The 21,944-nt window shown below is 38.3% G+C and overlaps 1 protein-coding gene across 1 annotated transcript; it reads left to right on the top strand.

Annotated features, from left to right (window-relative positions):
* Positions 1-7,023: 7,023 nt before the first annotated feature.
* LOC148153589 (uncharacterized) lies at positions 7,024-8,260 on the top strand. The gene is made up of 2 exons (XM_088001044.1): positions 7,024-7,810; positions 7,929-8,260. The coding sequence occupies exons 1-2, from the start codon at positions 7,024-7,026 to the stop codon at positions 8,258-8,260; spliced, it is 1,119 nt and encodes a 372-aa protein (XP_087857170.1).
* The last annotated feature ends 13,684 nt before the right edge of the window (positions 8,261-21,944 follow it).

Raw genomic sequence — 21,944 nt, 5'->3', positions numbered from 1 at the left:
GTGCAATTAGGAATTCAAAATATAATGTAAAATGCATAAAAACCCATGATGTCGCTCAATGGCATAGAATTACACTAAGTAGATCTGCCCTTATGGCCACATTGTCACAATACCTGATACAGAATTTTTTTTTCAATGTCGTGAATGATACAGATATTAATATCGGATCTGTACCTTTCAAAAACAAACAAAAAAATCAAACCACAGGATGACTCTACCATCACCATGCTTGACAAATGGTACATTTGGGAGCAGATGGAGCGGAAGCTGGCCCACCTGCCTTTGGTCCTGAGCTAAACAACTTTGAAATCTTGTGAAATTAACTTGACTTGATTAAAATGTGATAATCGCAGGTTGGATGGCCTTGACTTTTCCACTAATTTATTTTCCGACTGCCTCCCTCCTGTATCTGTGCTCTGGCTCTTCATTGATTTGATAAATTGTATTATTTTCTCAATTTGTCTTTCAGCGTCATGCGCAACACGCCATGACACTTTCTCTTACCTTTATTCTCATTGGTATCAGTATTGGACCTGCTGTCCTTTAACCTCCTTTGTCTTTTCAGATTATTGGCTAGGCCAGCAGCGATCAGGCGATGACATTTCGCTAGACGGACTGAAGAGTCCTCAGACTGATCTGTCCAAAGGACACTTTAGTGCGTGTTGGAGTCAGAACCTCACAGCTGAGTCATGGATACAGATAAAACATCAGCATAACACCAGAGTGAAAAGGATGCCTTCTTCTTGGGGCTCACAGGGAGATGCAAACTTAAATCAGCACATAGAAGCATTTTATATCAATCAAGCAATCAAGTAACTATGTTACCTTCAGTTGTTATAAAATGATGTATATATGAAATATGTCTTAAAAGACATTTGACTTAATAGCTTAACGCCTTGAAATTGGTCCTCTGTCTCTTTAAGAAACTCCTGTTCTTTCTGAAACTCCACCCACAGGAAGTCATCACATGACTTCTATTAACCCTTAAACAATGTTTTAATCAGCGTTTCACTGAGAAGTAGCTCCTATAATGAGCTCAGCAGATGCACAGTTCCAACAGGAGTTCACTAATTGCTGCTGGCGAGTCTGAAGGAGCTGACAGAATCTCTGAAATGTGGAAACTGCAGCTCTGAGGAGGAGCTGGGCCTCAAAGGTGGTGCTAAGTTCAATGAGGCGACAGCTGAATGGTTGCCATGGAGATTAAAGGATCTCTCAAACATTGCATAAAAGAACAAGGCGAAACTTCATGTATGTTGGACGGCTGGCCTTGAGTTTGGCAGGTGCGTTAGAGGGAAGAATATGAAAAATAAAAATGTTACGATAATAATTGTGCCGTTTCGTACACATTTTAATCAAATTCCAACATCCATCTGATAAAATTTATTCCAACCTTCATCAGAAAGAGATATCCCTTACAGTGGACGTTCTGGTCTCTTGAAACTAAACTTTTTTGTTTTTAACCCAAAATCTCAACAACAAATTTAGCATAAAAGCCCCCAACAATGCTCGATAAATATCAATGTTTTCCTTTTAGCCTGTTGCTACTATCGCCCTCTTGTTTTCTGCAGCCAGATCTCGCTGCTGTTTACTGAACCTCCTGCCTCGCAGGCCTCCTTTATTCTCTCTGCATCAGAAGTCAGAGTCTATTTTCAGCCACAAGCCTTTGTGAGCCGCTCTGCTTGTTTAGTCATTAAGAGTCACTTTTACTGTACCATGAAAACAAAACTTATTCCCCCGCCGTCTGGCAGAGTCTCCATAACCAATAAGAGAATCCGACGCCGTTATTCCAGTCTGCCGGGAAAGAAGAAAAAAAGCCTCACCAGGTGTACGATCATGCATTACTTACACTGTTTTCTGCAACACCTGTCACAGATGCACATTTGCCATTTGATGCATTATTTACACGATGCCTCATATTCTGAGAGAAACAACAGAGAGGCGTCTTGTTTGTTCATCGTCAACCGGAAGAACTGTCCATTTTTGTTTTTAAGCTGACGACATTGGCAGAATTTCAGCGTATTTGTGGATTACGCAACCGTAGAATTTGCGGACCTTTGTTTTAATTTCAAATGCATTTCTACAGCACTCTAGAGAAACCCAACGTGTGCATACTGTTGTTTATTCTCAGTCTCCGATCTTAGTTTCCATAGTGATCACAGAAGGATGTGTGCTTACAGTGGCAAAAACAGTTAAAGCCATGGAGGAATGCAGCTTTGCATTTGTCTTTCTGAAGATAAAAAGACAAACGTCAGTGCTCGGATCAGTATAATTGCTTTATAACATCTTCTGAAACAAACAACCTGATGCCTCTGGTGAGCTGAGACTGAGCAGAGACGGGATGTAGCGTCCCAGCCAGAAACAACGAAAAACTTCCAAACTGATGGTGGATGACGTCTTTATTGGCAGCAGAGTTAAGCGGGATTATGTGTTTTTCCACATATAGTCATTTTATGGCACAGACAGTCAAGTAACTATGTTACCTTCAGTTATTATAAAAAAATGACGTATCAAAAATTACTTGGGAAATTTGACTTTTGAAATTGGCCCTCTGACTCTTTAAAAAACTCCTGCTCTTTCTGAAACTCCACCTTCAGGAAGTCATCTCAACATGGCTCTTCTATTAACCCTTTAACAATGTGATGACCAGAGTTCCACTGAGAAGTAGCTCCTATAATGAGCTCAGTAGATGTGCAGCTCTACCAGGTGTTTGCTAAATGCTGCTGGCTAGTCTGAAGGAGCTAAGATACTGTCCCTTTAAGGGCTAGACAAAGAAACTTTGTAGAATCGACTTTTTTTTTTTTAGCTTAGTGTCACGTTATAAAGTCATTCCCTCGTCCAAAACATGTCAGGAGTGTTGCTTTGATTCTTTAATGTATAATGATTCAAATTGGTAGATTGACCCATTTTGTTTTTATATTTTATTAAATGATATGCTGAAAATTATTTATAACCCTCTTAGTAATAATCAACAAAATTATGACTCCCAGTCAGAATTAACATTATTCAAAATGAAAATGGAGAACGGTGAAGCTAAACAAGCTGGGTTGTTGGGTTGACCCAATGTCTGATTTGAACTACGACCCAACAGCTTTTAGAGTGTAGTGGGGAAAAAAAACAACTTTTTTTTTTTTTTTAAGAATCACTCGAGCTGCTCTCACGCTGTTCATTATCCAGGGTGACCGTGTAAAAACAAAGCACAATCTCTGCCAAGGTGTCGCAACAGAGTGAAGTCATGCACTGTTCACGGCATGCAATGTAAAACAAGCTGAACAGAAACACATGAGAAACTGCAGCCTGCCGATATTTATAGAACAATAACTGAGCCAAATGGCGGCAGCGTGTGAAAAAAAATCAAGTACGCTAAACTGAATCGCTCAGTTTCTCATGTCATTGAAGGAATTTCACCCTACAATTTTGTTCTAACAAAATTGCTTCACCTCCAGGTTTGTAGAAACGTGTTTGAGTTGCTCTCTTAAGAACCTGGCAATGCATTTCAATCGGCTTTCTGCCTGGGCCATCACAAAACCTCAATTTACTTCTTTTTCAACCAGATCTGAGAGAGAAGTAAAGAATCCTTCACTGATAACATTCTGCTGCGGGCACTTTTGAGACCTTCTCCATTTGTCCATTTCTATTGACAAGATGTGTGACACAGATGTGTCTGGTAATACATGAAAATGATTTAAAAAACAAAAGAACTGAAGGTAGGAAGACGAGTCAGGAGATCACACAGGTGTCTTCCTCAACAAAGTGATTGAAAGAATTCCAGCAAAAAGAAAAATGATGACAGAAAGATGATGTCTCAGTTTGTGCCCATGTTGGGTTCCACCAGTAGGCAGTCAATTTGAGTTACTCTGGTCTGATCAGTGATCAGTGATCATAACTAGTCGTTTTTCGTAAGTGTTCATTGGACCAAAATGGAAAGGGGATGTGAAATTTGGTATTTTGCTACAAAATTAAATGATACATTTGATTAGTTTCTCAATAATGCTTAAAGATGCTAAACTACAAGGAAAACCAAATAGATACACAATAGTTTATGTACAATAGGTATGTGTATGAAATATGTGTGAGGCAGTATGAATAATATTGCCAATAAAGAGAGCTGACCATCAACAATGATGAGTTTAAGAGCGATAAGAAAGTCATAAAGGATTGAACTTAAACATTTGATTCTTGTAGGTAGCAGTGGGGGGTATTGCCAACTATAACATAGTGAGGCATCGCGAGTCACATGATCAACAACAGGGTCTTTCCACTGGTGCAAACCATGAAGAAGAAGGTGACAGGAAGTTGTTGAAGGATGATGGTGCATCCTGTTTTTTAATAGCTTATCACGTGAACACAGTTATTCATGTGTGGTTTTAATTGTGTTTCTTATTTAAGGAAAACACAATTGTGAAATGGTATTTTTTTCTGACATTTAGCAGAATATTGTCAGAGTTTAGCGCACAGTTGTAATGGAAACACAACGAATGTTAATGCATTTTCTTGCTTTGTCCCCCCCGAAGTATCGACATCTTCTTTGGTCTAAATGGAGGTTTTCTTTTTTACAATCTGAACATTTTTGTCAGAACTTACTCCTAAATTTTGGACTCAGCTGTGTGTGAGTGTAACTACTATCCTCTGTAACACTCAGTGTTAATTATATTTTTGAATGAGCTTTAAACAGACAATCTTCTTGGTTCAAGGTTTACTGTCAATCATCCAGCAACAACAACAACTCATTAGGTTGTGGGAAAAAAAAACAAATTCAGTTGCCGAATTAGACGTGCAAATTACACTGAAAAAACAAAACAACAAAAAACAGTTTGGAATAATTTCTGTGATTTGGTTTTGGTCTTTAGCTCTACTCTTCTACCTTTTCCCAAAGGTATTTGGCATACAGAAATAGAAAAGTTAACTTTAAGCCTTCAGTTTAAACATGGCATTTGGGTTGAAGAGTAAAAGATGAAAAGATTCAATATAGATATGTCTACTGGTCTGTAAATTAGGCTAAAATGGGTTCAATGAGTCAATCAAACTTGACTTTCAACATCTTTGTTCATTCTAATTTTGGGCAGGACTAATGGGAATTCTGGTCCGGGAAGCAGGAACACAGCTCCACGTTAAAAACACAAGTTCAAACAGACAACATAAAACAGACTAGTTAAAACAACAGGCAATGTACATCAAAGCTCTAAGATCCCCAGCAACTTCCAGTTGGCTAATATTACATGAAATACACAAATAATCCCTGTCAGTCACACCAGGATGAGGGTACGAGTACTTAAACATCCCTTACAGCAAAAGCAGTTTTGTTTGAGAAATGGCGTACATAATTTGTGGTGTAGCTCCTGGTGCCTTTTGGAATCTGGAAAGAACATAATAAACATAATTAATTAATTTTCCTTTGGGATCTATAAAGTGTTTTTGAACTATGTGAACTGAAGGAGGTATGTAAAATGGCTCTGTCACACGAAAAGAGAAATTATGGTGTTATTTTTTTTCCATACATACAACACTCAATGTAATAAAATAGATACACATTTTTATCCAAGAAATGTCGCCCCCGTGCGGAAGTAGATCAAACCTGGGCAAGCAAACAGTGGCAGAATAAGTGAGAAGGACCTCACCTTGGAATAAGCAAAACTCATGACCTGAGACATTTTTATGTCACTATTTTGACGGCGGACAAGAAAATTGTCCAATAAGTCCAATATCAGGTGTGTAAGGTTATTTGCGGGAAACAACAGAGAAATCAACAATAAAACCCAAGAGGAAAATGACGAGGGACCCAAGCGCTCCTTGGTTGTGAGTACAAAAGTTGTGTAATGCATTTTACACGCACAAAAACGGATGAGGAACGACTTAAATGCCAGCTTGTGAAAAACTGACTTCAGGAATATGCTTAAAATAAACAGCATAAAACGGTGCTTAAATATAAATACTATAGTACCTGCAGCCCATGTTCTCATAGAGCTACCATTGGAATTTACACACATAAAATCCAGCATAACTATCTTCACTTATTGATATGGAAATGTTTAGATGTTTAGCATTGTTATTTTAATCAGACTGAGTTATATTTATCTGACTCTCAGCCATTAACCTTGAGCCGTTAGCATTAAGCCGTTAACCTCGAGCTGTTAGCTCAGAGCTGTTAGCCTTGATCCGTTAGCCAGATTATGTCCAGATAATATTACATTGGTTTGGTTAAAACAGCATTTATGAGAAATGGTATATCTAAGTATAGTTTTCATTAGTCACTTGTGTTTGTCTATGTATTTATTTGCCTAATTAGCCGCTACAGGCTTGATTTGATTATCAATAAGTGTCGTTATGACAAAAAAAAAAGGGACGTTTTCTACCGGCTGACAAACGCCCTGGAATGATTGGGGGTGGATTGCTCGCGTGGGGGCAGAGACGGGTTTATCTTTGATGTTGAAATGGACATCAAGTGCGCAAAGTCCCGCCACCTAGCTTACTGCTGGAGAGAGATAAAACAAACAAACAAACAAACAAACAAAAAATACTGAACACTTGCCGACACCAACTAACTTGGTTGGTTTTAGCTGTCAAGTTGTCAACATAACCTGCTAAATCTTAAATGTACGCATGGTATATAAATGCAAAAGGGAAACAGTGTTTTTGTATTAACTGTCAAGACTCCAACAACTAAATAACAAGGCCCATGGGTAAAAGGTTTTAATTAAAATTAGCAAGGGAGAGGGAGGTATGTTATGCTAGCACTTCATTTCCAATGGTAATGACATCAGCATTGATGTCATCACTCTATGATATCACAAGGGAATCTCTCTCTTGAATGTAGCTCTCAGACAGCGTTTTCTCAGACCTGTTCCACAGTTCTATCGCGGCAGATCACTCTTCAGAGCACGTTCGAAATTTATTGGAAAGAGCGAGATATCGATTTCAGATATTACACGCCTTTCATAGAAGCGAGAATTTACCAGTTTAAACATGAAGCAACAACAGATTGGATGTGAACATGAAGCTTTTCCAGCAGAGCTTTCATGGGTCGAAATGATGGAGCTCAACATCCAAGTTGACTACGACGCTATCGTTTTCCCTTTAGGAGACGATAGCGATTTTGTTGAATCTGTTGATTTATCTTCCATTGAGTTGGAAGATCAATCAGCAGAGATCCAGGGGGAATCAAGTCCTTCCAGCGACTTGGAGATTCCAAGATCATTGGAAGTCAAGCAGGAAACAACTCCATCTGCTGACTTCAAGATCACCTCCTTAGTGGAAGAGACAAACCAACACGTCAGAGATCTGACTAAGCAGGTTGACGATCTTAAAACAGAACTGCAGAGTACAATTTTTGATCTCCATGAGGAAAGAGACCGAAGGATTTCATACCAGGCTGAAGTCAAATCCCAGCAGGAGGAGATTAAAAAACTGCAAAAACTGTTGGAAAAAGAACGTCAACTGCAAGTCAAACGTGAACAGGTTATTAGCTCTTCTAAAGTTACAGCCGACAAGACTGTTCTTCAACAGCTGGAGCACTTCAAGTGGGAGGCTGAAAAATATGCCTCCCGCAATAAAGGTCTCATAGAAGTAATGATGGAAGAATATAGAGTGAGACTTAAATACGAGGAGCAGCTCAAAAGTTTCTCGGAGCAAGCTTCCAAATTCAAAAAGCAGGAGGAAACTGTAAAATCTCTGCAGGGTCAGGTTGCGGACCTGAAGGAGAAGTTGAAGCTTGCTCTGGAAAACAACCATCATAGAGTCTCCACCCAACCAGAGGTCCCCCTGCAAACTGAAGGCTCCCGAAAAACAGAGGAGACCAAGGAAAGACAGACCTCCAGTCAACCAGGGAGGTCCGAGGAAAGACGGACCTTCAATCAATCAGGGAGGCCTGAAGAAAGACAGACCTCCATTCAACCAGGGAGGTCTGAAGAAAGATGGACCTCCAATTACCCCAGGAGGTCTGAAGAAAGATGGACCTCCAGTCAACCAGGGAGGTCTGAAGAAAGACAGACCTTCAATCAATCAGGGAGGTCTGAAGAAAGACAGACCTTCAATCAATCAGGGAGGTCTGAAGAAAGACAGACCTCCAATCACACAGGGAGGTCTGAGGAAAGATGGACCTCCAATCACACAGGGAGGTCTGAGGAAAGATGGACCTCCAATCAATCAGGGAGGTATGAAAGAAGATGGACCCCCAATCAAACATGGAGGTCTGAGGAAAGGCACACCTCCATGCGACCAACCTCCACTGGTTGCATGGAGGGCCTTCATGCTGGCAATGGCATGAAGGCCAATCTAAGCCCGGCTCGGCCTTTACACCGACCCACACCCAGGTGGCAGTAACCTAGATCACTATTCAAACCCAGGTTTTGCCAGCACTGGACATTATGTAAATTTGAGGCTTTACACAAATTTGTGAAATAAAAACAGACACAAGCCTCGTCGCAAATACAATCCCTGACTCCAAAATCAATGGAGAAAAAAACAAGATCAGTTTCAGAGTTCAAAACAGTAGAAGAAACATTATTAAAACCTTCCTATAAGCATGTAAAATTTCTCAAAAATTAATTGATGAATTGGTCTCTCTAAATTGTCCCAAGGTATGAATGTGTGTGTGCAAGGATAAGTGTGTTAGACTATGGATGGATGAATATTTGTTAGCCTAAACAAATATTCATCCATCCATGACAGTAAAATATGAAACAGAGAAACTGTGAAAATTCATCTGGCTCTGCTGCTGTCCAGAAACGACCAATCAGAACCAAAAGTTTGCCTTTTGGTTCTGATTGGTTTCTAATGTGTTGAATGTGTCTCAGCACATTCAACACATTAGACTACTAGTGTACTGCAGCTATCCAATTGGCAGAAAAACAACCTAACATTATATCATCATTATTTATAGAATGGTTTAGAAAACAAAATTCTATACAGGCTTGTCAAAAACTATTTTGACCCATATTAGAACTTTGCATTGATTTCCCTTCATATTAGTAGCTGCAATTTTGCCTAATCTACACATTTTCCCTAACCCTAACCAATACTAGTCTATTCCTAACTCTATCATTAACCAAAACTTAATTCGCATTTTACCTCTAAACATTACCCCTGACCCAAAGCAATGAATCCATCGTATTAGGACCAGATTTTGGTCCTAATATGATGGACCTGATATGACACTGGACATATAATGGTGCATTCACACCAAATACGTTTTGAGCGTCAGGCGAGTCTGGTTTACATTCAAAGTCTATGTGGAGGCGCGTCGAGGGCCGTTGCGGCGCATTTGGAGTGTCTAGTGCAACGTTGGACGCTCCACATAGACTTTGAATGTAAACCAGACTCGCCTGACGCTCAAAACGTATTTGGCGTGAATGCACCATTAGAATGTTCAGTTCCTATGGTAACAATGACATCAGCAGTGATGGCAGTGATGACATCACTCTTTGCATCAAAGGAATCTCTCTCTGACTCTTTTTTTTTCAGACCTGCTCCGTAGGTCTGAAAGGCTTTTCAATATCAAAAAGATTTTTTGAAAATGAGAAGCTAACTATATTAGCGTACTGCCAACTTCAAACCGATTCTGTTCCAGGATACAGATATGTCAAAAACTGTAAAGAAATGTTCTCATAAAGAACTACTTCTGTAAGGATGCACTTAAAAAAAGCATGACTCTTTTTTTAAAGTGCATCCTTATTGACTGCAATTCCAGCCGTACTCCTAACCTCGCAGTATTTTTGAATGTTTTTCAGATATGATGTTTAGAGTGAACAACCTAAAATTTAACCCAAAATGTTCAATTTGTTTTTTTTTTCTTTTAAAGACCTAATAATACTTCAAAATCCACAGGATTAGAAGTGACTTTGATTTTCTCTTTAATGGACTGTTTTAACAAGAATAAACAGGTGCATTTGGCATTTTACTGATTTGTGATTTGATTTTGTGACGTGTCAGAGAAAGGACTTTATTGTAGTTCCTCCCTTTAAGTCTTATAAAATATTCTGAAGAAAGAAGCCAGAAAGAACATTGTAATTAACACAGTATAATCAATTGCTCTTCATATTAAAGCTCACACTGTGATAATAATTTGATAGATTTTTTTTTAAATATCTGCCTGCAGCTTCATTTTTTTCATTCATGCTCAGTATATTCTGTGGAGGAAGGAAGGTTAGAATAGTTCATTCTAATACCTCAGCAAAGAACGCCTACCACCATGGTGACGCTACCATCATGAACACAAACCCATTGAAGTTTGCCTTTTTGACTGTTTATTTTATTACCACTGTGCGTAGCGCTGTAGATGTTTTTCCTAAGTCGAAAGGTGAAACTTTCTTTACTGTAGTGAAGAAGGAGGCAGTGTCTTGCACTCGAGTTGAATTTGTTTTCAAGTCATGTAGATTGAAGTCTCAGGTTCTCTCTCCTCTTCCTGTACCTTTAAATCTGGGGCTACACAGTGGCGCAGTTGGATTCCCGGCCCGGGATCTTTCTGCATGGAGTTTGCATGTTCTCCCTGTGCATGGTGGGTTCTCTCCGGGTACTCCGGCTTCCTCCCACAGTCCAAAAACATGACTGGTCTCTCTAAATTCTCCCTAGGCGTGAGCATGCATGGTTTTTTGTGCTGTCTGTCTCTGTGTGGCCCTGCGATGGACTGGTGACCTGTCCTGTGCACCCCGTTCACTGACGATGGGCACCAGCACCCCTCCTGACCCCATTAGGAACAAGGGTGTACAGAAAATGGATGGATGGATTAACAGATCCCCACGTTCTTTCGTTCTAATAAATAATTGAGCTTATTGCTAATTTTCCACAAAAATGTCAAAAACATTGGGTTTAAATAACAGTACTTATGCTTTACTCGATCTTAAGTTTCAGTGATCGATGGGATGAGTAACAAAAATCGAGCAATTGAAGTTCTTTAAAGAGTAAAATGCTAAAGTGCTGCCGTTTTTGGTTTGAACGGTGGCGACCGCAGTGAAGTTTTCCCATTGGCTACAACAGTATAATAGTACTGCTATACATCAACTATAGCAACTTGATTGACGTACAACCAAGTAGATATAAAACTACTTGGATGGGAGTAGGTGTAAAACTACTCCCAACCTACACCACTGTTATAATTGCGAGTATTGATCATTTGTATTGTACACACAGAGTTAACCAGGTCTCGTCTGAATGGCAACAATTAATCCTTTACCTGATTACAGATAACTCTAGAATAAAACGTCAAATAGGCAACAGGAGACATATTTTGAAGGTCAGGACCACACAAGAAGAGGAAATAAAAACTATGTTGTCCTTTTACTTTCATCACACGAAACATCACTTCTGCAATCAACAATGCATTATTTAGAAATCCACTTCAGGTGCGGTGGATTATAATAGAAAATAATGGGGGTATCTTTTGTGCTGCTGTTAGCTAGTCTTTGCTGTGAAAGTAAGAAAAGAAGCTTTGTTTTGTCTTCAACTTGGTGAAGAGTGAAATTAAATCTGCTGGTTACGTGTTTGTGTAGGATCCTCTTTGCTACCTGTAACTTATTCTCATCTACATTTTGTAATATTTTCTAGTTTTTTTTTTTAATTATGGCAATACATGAACTCCATTAACTCTTTTGTAAGTTACTCAATACAAAAGAGTAACTTTTGGACATGTTGGATTTAATAAAATTGGGTTTAGCATTTCTGTGACCTGGCTTAAAAGCTGAAAGGGAAACACAACATATATAAGAGTTTGTCTAAAATCTGCAAAAACTCTGTGAGGCTATATCATTTCAGTATGGACCAAACTTTCCGGGGAACCTTTCTAACACCTCTTTGGCTTTCCGTCGTTAAGATTTATGGCTGCACCCCAGTACTAGCAAGATGTACCAAATAAAGGGACCAGTAAATTCTTAATACATTTGTTTAAACAAACAAAAAAAAATGCTCTGGATATGCTGATGAACTACCCTTCAATCCAACTGCTCATAATCATGAAGTGGGAAAAAATTGCAGAGCCGTGACACGGAGAGCTTCTGATTAGTTGCCTAAAACTCAGTGTAGCAATCTGTCATATGTCCATGTTTTTTTAACAGGAAACTTCTGCCTTTGGGAATAAGTAAACTCCTCTGATGTACTTTGCTCAAAAGTCAGCACAGTGAGAGTAATAGAGACTTCAGCTGAGTTTTGACAAACTGTGAGAACCTTAACTTAAAGCCTGCAAGCAGCTTAATCTCAGAACTCAGAGCTTTTTTTTTTTTTTTGCTTTTTTTTTTTTTTTTTTTAAGCAAATAGCATTATCAGTTCTCCTTAGGCCTAATATTAAGAACTCTGAAGTCAGATGAGGGATGAAACAGAATGCATTGTAGAATACCTCTGATTAATTTTGAAAAGTGGCAGGAAGCCAGATTTCGCTGAGAGTGTCAGTGAATGTGTCATTTTACCCTGCAGGCACAGACAACCCTTCACCCTCCCTCCAGGCCAATCAGGAACGCGAAGCAATTTGTCTTCCGACTCAATGCTGCACTGGAATAAGTTGATGTGACAACATGGAGCTGTGAAACAATGTTGGTTATCAAAAACGGTTTCAGACAACGGCTGAGTGGAACCAGAAATTCATACTACTCTGTAGAGTACATATAGCATCATGCCATCAGAACCTTCGGAACTACCTTAATTCTTTGTGGCAAAAATTCAAGAAGGTATCCGAAACATAGTTGAGAGATTATCGTCCATTTTGACATGTTAACATCATGCTATCTCTCTATAGAAGATCAACGGAGTACAGTCAGTGACTATTAGAGGTACGCATTGGAGAATGGCTACACTTCCGTCATATAGGGACATACGTGGACATCAGCGATGCTCTGAGAGGTTGTGGTGTTTAAAAAAAGCTCAGTTGGTCCTAAGGGGCTCATAGACCCTTTTCACAGTGACGTCAGACAATGGCCGCCATAACTCAAAGCGGTGTATCTTTACTTCCGGTGTGATTTTGCTTCGGGAAACCTGACTGAAAAATTCACGGATACTCATTATCTTAAGGATATAATAAAAGGTAAGGTTAATAATAACAGCATTTAAGTGTTAGATAGCTGTTATTACTCATTGTCAATCCACCATTCTCTGACTGTGTATAAAATAAACAACCTCCGATCGGAGAGTAAACCAGCTAGCAGCAGCTTTAGCCACAGTTGGGAAAATATATACACGGCTGTCTGTCAGTGTTGTAACGTTAAAAGGTTCACTTTCTGTATTAACTGTAATAAAACAGTATTTACATATTAGCCTTTATCAGTCATTGTCAATTTACCATTCTCCAACTGTGTTTAAAGGAACCAGCCTCCGATCGGAGAGTAAACCAGCTAGCAGCAGCTTTAGCCACAGTTAGGAAACGTATACACTGCTGCCTTTCAGTGCTGTGTTGTTAAGTTTCACTAAATTTTACAAGGAGAAACCAGTACAAAGCTTCCCTGCTCCTTCAAGTCACACTTCTTGGATGAACACTCAATACTGCAAGCAACTGTTAGAAATGAAATCTTTGTGTATCTATTCTGTAATTAACATCTATATGTATCTATTAATAAATTAATTGATGTTGTGTAGAGTTCTGTAAAAACTATTGTAAATAGCCTCTCTTGAGTAATCTACATATGTGCAATTTTTACCTTTAAATTTCATCTTTTTGTAAATTTTAGACATCTGGCAACGAAGTATGTGGAGGAGGGGAAATGCTAAAATTAAAGCTGCCATTGTGGAACAAAGGCATAAGGTTTGTGGTTGTTTCTTTAATACATCTATTTAATAATTATATTAAACACTGTACATGGTTACTACATTACACAAACAATTACCACAGTTAACAGTTTAAGTCATTGATAGAGAAAATGTATTTACAAAAGGCATATCAATTTTATTTTAACAGTATGTACTCAGGGTTTACAACTTAAGAAGACATCACTGCAGACTTGGCAGGTGCCAGTAATTTTAGCCAGCTAACAAATTACTATTGCTATCCTAGCATATCAACTAACAGCTAGAAAAGGGTCTATAGTGTGTCAAGAAAACATCTTACACAGTATTACATCATCCATGCTGGCCTGAACTTTACATTCTGAATGTTTACAATCTGTTTAAATCAGGGGTCTCCAACCTTGAGATCTACTGTCCTGTAGGTTTTAGATACAACCCTATAGCTGAGTCACATGAATCGATAGTAACCAGGCCTTAGTCAAATTGAATGACATGCAGAAGAGGTAAATCAGTCATTTGATTAAATTCCGTTGGAGCAGGGTTGTATCTAAAACCTACAAGAGAATAGATCCCAAGAACTAAGTTTGGAAACCGAGTGGCTTGAGCAATGAGGGGAAGCTCAGAAGATAATGTCATGGCTTTGGAAACCTCTGATAGGTTGACTGACCCATTTGAGTTAATCGGAGGAAGACTTGTGAATGTATTTTAATGCCACACTTGGAACATACTGCTTTCTAGTTTGGGATGTTGGCTGGTCAAGATAAATCAACAAAGATATAAGCAAGATAGGAACAACCTCTGGATGCTTGAAGGTGACGCGTTCATCCATTAAAACAATTATACACAGTAGACCAGATGAGAGCGTCCAAGACAGGAGACCGGTACCATGTCCCAGAAATTAACGAGTTTTAAGTCATACCGAGAATCAAGTCCCAATATGATGAGAATAGTCATAGTATTATGAGTATTAAGTTGTAGTACTACAGCTTTATTCTTGTAATATTACAACTTTATTCTCATTCCACTTTATTTTCAAGATATGACTTTATGCTCATAAACATTTTGACTAAATTGATGTATTATTTCAACGTTATTCTTGTACAACTTTATTCTCGTAATATGGTGACTACTTACACAATTTTATTCTCTTAATATTATGACTTTATTCTAGTAATAATTTTTTTTGTTATTTTCTCTTAGCATGGCCTTATTCCACCATCATATTATTGTCATAATTTAGTGAAAACAAATCATTTTGATCATTCTAACAGGGCTAAAGCAGGACTAATTTAGTCAGACTTAAGATAGCGAGGATAAAAATTTATATTGGTCTTTTTGTTCGGTATTTCTAACCTTCTGATTTCATGTGTGTGTTTTCTTTGTCCAGCTCTCTCCGTACAATGCAGGGAGGTGAAATGAGGAAAACAAACGGTGACTTTAAGAGCGCGGACGGCGGCCACGCGTCGTGCCGCTCTCCGTGTGTCTCTGTTGGTGCATGACGGGGGGGAATATAATCAGAGCCTGACTGGTGTGTGGGATATGTTTTCCTTTGAAGTGGGTAACCATCACCCTTTGAAGTGAGGACCCACTTGTAAGCACTTCACAGCTGTGAAGAAGAATGGTTGAGACTGTGCTGTTTTTTTTTTTCCCTCCATCTCTTCCTTTCGTTCTTCCACAACTTCTCTCCCGAACACCTGGAAGTTGCCACTGGTGTAACTCGGGATTCAAACAGACCAGTCAACAGTCATTTTGATCAATTCATTTGATATCAGGAGATTTTAGTCAATTGATCATTTAAGCGTTGTTCATATAATCGCATGCGACAACAAAAACTAGCAATCACATGTATATATTGCGTTTCTCAATACAACAGGACAATAGTAATTATAATGTCACTTCAGACCAACAGAGATTTTACAATGAAGAAGCGCAAATATGTTTAGTTGAATAATGTAAGCTGTGAACTGTACAAAAATGCTTAGTGGCTCTTTAAGGTAACATCAGGTCTTTCTTCTGACCTGTTTCTTTTCCATAGGTTGCCATGCAATCAATCAATCAATCAATCAATCAATCAATCAATCAATCAATCAATCAATCAATCAAGTTTACTTGTTTGGCACATTTCAGCAACAAGGCAGTTCGAAGTGCTTTACATCAGAAAAACACACAAAATGCCTTTAGCTAGAATTAATAGCTGAGACTTACATTTTTATTCTCTGCTTAATAAACTGAAGGTCAGCCAGATTTGATGCACATCGTCTATGAAGTCATTTTTGCAAGTCTTGAAAATGATTATTTGGATTTAAGTTTGGGTATTACTGGGCCATCCTAACACACAGCGATGCTTTTAGACAAGCCATTCAGTTGTTGCTCTGACTGTGATTATTTAGGGTTGTTGACCTAAACACGTTTTATTTCAGTATGTATATGCAATAAACCCAGTCATTTCTAATAACATAAAAATTATCAATATTATGCATTATAACCATGTAAAGCAATAGGTATTTTCTTTCAAAGGTAAAGCTTTAAAGTCAGTGACCAGAATTTTATTTTATTTTTCGATAATGTTTTTTTTTTTTTTGTCCTTATTTTAGTGTTTATTTAGTTTCTCTTTTCCTTGTTTTCTTCCCCTCTGTTAGTTTGCCTCTGGCTGGCTTTCTGAATTCCCAGCACCGCCTGGAGCAATGTGCCTTCCACTATATACAGCACCCAGTTTTCCAGTTTCCATCCCGATCTCCATTGTTGACATGCTTAAACCTCATCAAGTATGACCTCTTTGTGTAATTTAGTTTCATTTAGATTTGTTTATGGTAGTTGTGCAATTGGAGATCATTTGTTTTGATTAAATTATTGTTTTCAACACTTACTTTCTTTAGGTTCTTAGGTTCTGTCTTTAGTAATTATCAGTAAAGTTTTCCGGGGACATTTCTGAGAGTGAGATATAAAATCCCAACATGTCAGCATAAACAATGAAATTTAAATATAAGAAGTTATTTTTTCCCCCCAGTCTTTTCAACTTTAACTGCTTCCTTGAGGTAGATTGTTCATGTTCCAACCTTTTCTCATCCTGCTCTATTTTTATCGCGTTTTGTTCATTTACAACGCTAATTATTGCATCTGTTGGAGCTCGACGGGCACTGATGATTTGTTTGGTCCCTGACTTTGTTGCTCTCCTCCTTCCACAGACAATCATTTTAAAGGCACAGTTTGTAATGGCAGCTTGACGTCAAGCCACCACTCGTTTAATCAGCCCCATTAGATCTCAAATCATCGCCCTGACATGACTGCCAACAAGGAAGGTATGTGCAGTCCTGATGAATGTTCTTTTTTTTTGTTTAACTATGACAAAATCCTTGCAACCCCTTCCAGGGACATTTTTGGATGTGACAGAAAACCAATGTTGGTGTTAATTGTTGTTCTTTATTTCTGCTGAATTAAGTTTAATTTAGTCGATTTCATTTAGTTAGTTAATACACATACAGATCAGTGAAGGTTTTTAACGCATCTACACCCGTGGTGCCCATTAAAAGTATTATTTTTTTCTACTCTTAACATCTTTAGCCCTTATTTTTGTAGAACTAGAAAATTCCATGCTTTTAACAGACTTAATTGCCTTAATTCCTCATTTGTTGGTGGTAACCAATGGAAACTGCATCGCTGAACACAGGAACAATTCTGTTTGACTTGGTCTGCATGTTCAGAACGAACCTGTCAAAGTTAGAACTTAGGTTTTGTGCAAACTGCAACAATTACCAAAGCTTTGCAGACACTCGTTTGTGAGACATTGATTTTTAGAAACACTCAAAAACAGCTCGGAAATGTAGCTAAATTGGAAACCAGGAACTTGAAAACTAAACTGCTGCATACAGAAATAGCTTGTACCCTTTGCTGTCTTACCAGAAGGTGCACTAACTAGAAAAAGGTGGGTTTAATCATCCTAAATAGGGTTGAGTCAAAGATATATCAACAAAATCTCTCATTTCACTAACCTAGAAAAAAGTCCGTAAGGTTGGAAACGAGGTCAGACTAGTTTTCAGATAATTAAGATTAGTTTGCACAAACAAAAATTGTCTGTTACTCACACAGCAGCATCAAAAATATGTATGAAAACATACATTTAACTCATACAAAGATATAAAGTAATATCTCAGTCCAGTGTAAATATGCATTCTTACAGACCCTGGCTTCGTAGTGAAGAATTTATCTCTATTTTTAATAAACTTGCAAAACACATAACTGGGTGTAGAATTAATACAGTTTGCTTGACATAATGAAATTCAGAAAAAGTGAAGCGCTGTGAATACTTTCCTCATGCTCTGTATTAAAACTTTATCAGCCAAAGACGGAAGCTGAAAACTATCTAGCTGTTATTCCCTGTTTACTAGTTGGTTGCCCAAATTTGGTAATTTTGATATAAATTATAAATTTCTGTTAATAAATGCTTCTGGCATTTAATACATGAATCATAGCCAAACCAAAGAAACCTCATGAACCTTCGGTTCGATAGCTGCTTGTTGCTACCTGAGGATGCTACATCCTGTGTCTTCTAGAAGGCGTTTTACTTTAACAAATATCTGAAAGAAATTTTGAGTCATTCCTGAATCGGCGACATTATTATATTTTTGTAATACTGAACGATAGAGATTCCATCCAAATCTTGCTGGGGTGATGCAGGATTCTGGGCTGAACTTTAAAAAGTTAGTTTTTTTCACCAGCTGAGGTGGAAAAAAAAAATCTGATTTGACCTCAACAAAGGATTCAAAGGAAAGCTTTAAAGTCAGCAGCCAGATATTCTTAGCTGAATCCAGTCTCTGGAGCTCAGGTGAACTAAACCTACCTACAACCAACATCTATAGCTTGTGTCAGTCATCCAGCTGGCGTTGGGAAAGCTTGACAGCGGGCGTCATCACATATGTCAGGTTGTGTGACTCATCGGCTTCACACGTGGGATTCCATCACACACTGTAGATGTAGGGTTCAGAAGTTCAGTGGAAAGTATAGAGAAGAAGACAGGATAAACCGAAGGTTCACCGTGACGCTTTTACAGCCGCTGCTTTGTTCTTTTGTAAGGACAAGTGAAGTTCAAACACAGCCTAAACTTTCCGAATCAGACCTTTATAAACTTGGTGAGTTTTTCTTTGTCCATCTAAGACGAAAAAATGCATCAGAAATGGCGTCGGTGTCTAATAATGTTAGTCAAAAACCCTTAAATAATTGAAAATGTACTAACCGCTCGAAATGGTGCTTGAATTCTGCCACCACTAAGAACCCAGTCTGACGTTCTCTTCCTCAAATTCCATATTTCACTTACAGAACCTCATTAGTAAGCATTCACCTTTTCATCCCACTGGTCCTGTGATTAACATCAGCCTTCAACAAACCTTTCAAACTTAAAATCTGCTCCAATTCAATTTATCTTCACCTTAATAGAATTCACCAGATGTCTAGAAGTCCTGTTTCACTGTTAATGAAATTAAAAGCAAAAGCATGGCTGATGAAAGATGAATACTTTATGTCGCTCCTTATATTTTCCATTTGAATAAGATTTTAATTCGTGTTGATGTCGAGATGCCTCGCTTGATGAAAATTACTTGAATTGTAAAAAGATTCTTGATTTGTTTGTTCATGCATTTTATTACCAACATCCACTACCTATATAATAAGTCTTACACCGGGAAGAAATACTTGATTCCCTGGACTGGGGATGATTTTATTTGTATAATGAACACCTTGGTGTTCCCAATAGCTATTTCTTTTTCATTGGGCATCACCTTTAATAACTAATTATTCATCAACACTATCCGACCGCTGTACAGAGATGGGCAAATCACGACAGAAGGATAATTCTGAGCAATTATCCATCTCAACAGGGAATCATGCGTCCCGGCCTCTTTGCTCTTGACCCTAACATTAATTTAATCGCTGAGCCAGGAGTGTCATTTATTAGAAGCAGTGCAACAGGCCTGTCAGTCTGTTGCACTGACAGGCCTGTGTCAGGCCTATCACAGGCCTGACACAGGCCAATTGAATTCATGAATCAATTCAATTCATGAATTGATGTAATCTGGAAATTCGGAGACTGAAATTCTGACCGATGCTCAACTCGGTCAGACTGGATGGAGAACATCTGTGAAAGTTGCAGCACAATAAATCAGTAACGACATATACGTGATCAATAAAAAATATTTAATACATCTAATCAAGAATTTCACTGGACTCCAATCCAGAACCGCACAGCATTCTGGGGGATGTAGGCAGAGGAAAACCCGCTCAGTCTCTCTCGGCGAGCAAAGCTTGGTTGGCAGCATGAACTGGCTCACTCATTGGTTACCTAGCAACAGCATGTTGAGCAGTTTGAAGTTTCGTCACCGTACCGCAAAACTGCTTACAGTTTGAACCGTTTGGAAGGTTTGACGCATCAAGGGCAATGAAAAACAACGGCTAGAACTATTTTGACGGATGGGACGCGCCTCCGCATTGTCTTTGAATGTAAACCAGACGCACATAACACTAGGTGTAGAGCAAAATGTCAAGCGTCTTTATTTTCTTTTAAATCAAATGAAAGAAATCATTTGCACTGCTTTATGTTGCTCTGTCACATAAAATCACAATAGAATACATGGGTCTTGATGTGAGAAAATGTGGCAAGGACCAACAGGTATCAATGCTTTTCAGTCAGAACAGACACCAACAATAACAAAAAAAAAAAAAAATTATTGAGTCTTTCTTGGCACGTAGCCACCAGCAATTATCTGGCCGTCACATTATATTGAGTGCAACATAATTGAAATTCCTCGTGTGTCTCAACTTCCTGTTTATAAGTTAGTTTTCTGATTTAAGTAGATGGGCAGTGTTTTTTTTAAAGACCCGCTCTAGTGCACCTGTATTGATTGAGACATTCATCTTAGCTAATTTCCTTCTTGGGAATCATGCGTCCCGGCCTCTTTGCTCTTGACCCTAACTTTAATTTAATCGCTGAGCCAGGAGTGTCATTTATTAGAAGCAGTGCAACAGGCCTGTCAGTCTGTCAGTCTGTCAGTGCAGGATAAGAGACAAAGATCAGACACTCGCAAGTGCAAAATGTCAGAATGTGTGTCAAACTCTGCTCAACACGTATTTTTATGCCTAATTGTGTCTGATTTAGTAGGTAAAGCCTTGTTTAATGTTAAATTCTACTTGTTCTGTACTAGTTTGGCCAGTAGCTTCTTTACTTTAAGGACTTTACGAATAGTCATCATCCTGTCTGCCACAACTGATCTGAGTCACATTTTGTTAAATGTCTTTGAGATTTTCTGTCCACAAACAAATGGATTTTTTTCTTTTAGCAACCGAAGCCATAGTAACAGGAAAACTAAGGATAGAATCAACTATATGAAAGGAAGTAAATCATGTAATATGCACTAAACATTGACTGTCAATGTTGTCACTATGGGTATTCTATGAACAGCAGTAGAAATACATTATTGTTCATCTTTGATTTATATATGTGCAGGCAGGGAATAATGACATGCTAAAAAGATAAAAATGTGCTCCAAATAATCAATTCTTCAAAGTTAATCAAAGGTGTAAGTCCATTACTTTCGGTTATAAGAGCTCTGGTAAAAATTAATCATAGATGTCACGTGTGTGTGTAAGCCTGGCACTAACCAGATAATCATTTAATCATATGATAAATTAAAGTGAAATTGGCAATTTTACTGACAGACACTTCATAATACATTTTATTTGTGGTTTTGGTTGGGTGTCGTTTTAATTTCCGGTTTATTTATTGTTTTTGGTTATTATTTTGGATACTTAATATCATTTCCAGGTCCAGTGTTAAGGATTCGTTACAAAATCTAACTTTAGAAATCTTAGAGAGAATGAACTTATGTTGCTATGCCATTATCAATGCACTACTTGAAATTGGTCTCAAAAGAACAACATTATTGTTTATTTCAATAATTACGCAAAATTAGTGATTGTGACAGACCTATGTGTGTGTTAGGGGTGTTAATTGCTTATTCTTTTATCGACAAGCTTTTGCTTTTTGTACAGAATGCAGCTGCAGCTGCATTTCTAGCTTCAAAACAAAATTGAAAGTCATGTTTTTGAGGGAAAGTTCTGCTTCTAATTTACTTCAAATACAGCAGGAAAGTTGGAATCTAATTCAAACGGACTCCCGGCAAACGAAGGCAGATCATTAAGACGTTTTATTTGGGGTAAGACACCGCCCACCCTCTGCTCTCCTGCCTCATTCCCAGCTAATC

The sequence above is a fragment of the Poecilia mexicana genome, unplaced genomic scaffold (assembly GCF_051168715.1).
Source record: "Poecilia mexicana isolate PSO_F unplaced genomic scaffold, ASM5116871v1 scaffold_19, whole genome shotgun sequence".
Lineage (NCBI taxonomy): Eukaryota > Metazoa > Chordata > Actinopteri > Cyprinodontiformes > Poeciliidae > Poecilia > Poecilia mexicana.
The sequence above is the reverse complement of the archived record's forward strand: the minus strand, read 5'-3'. Positions and strand labels throughout refer to the sequence as shown.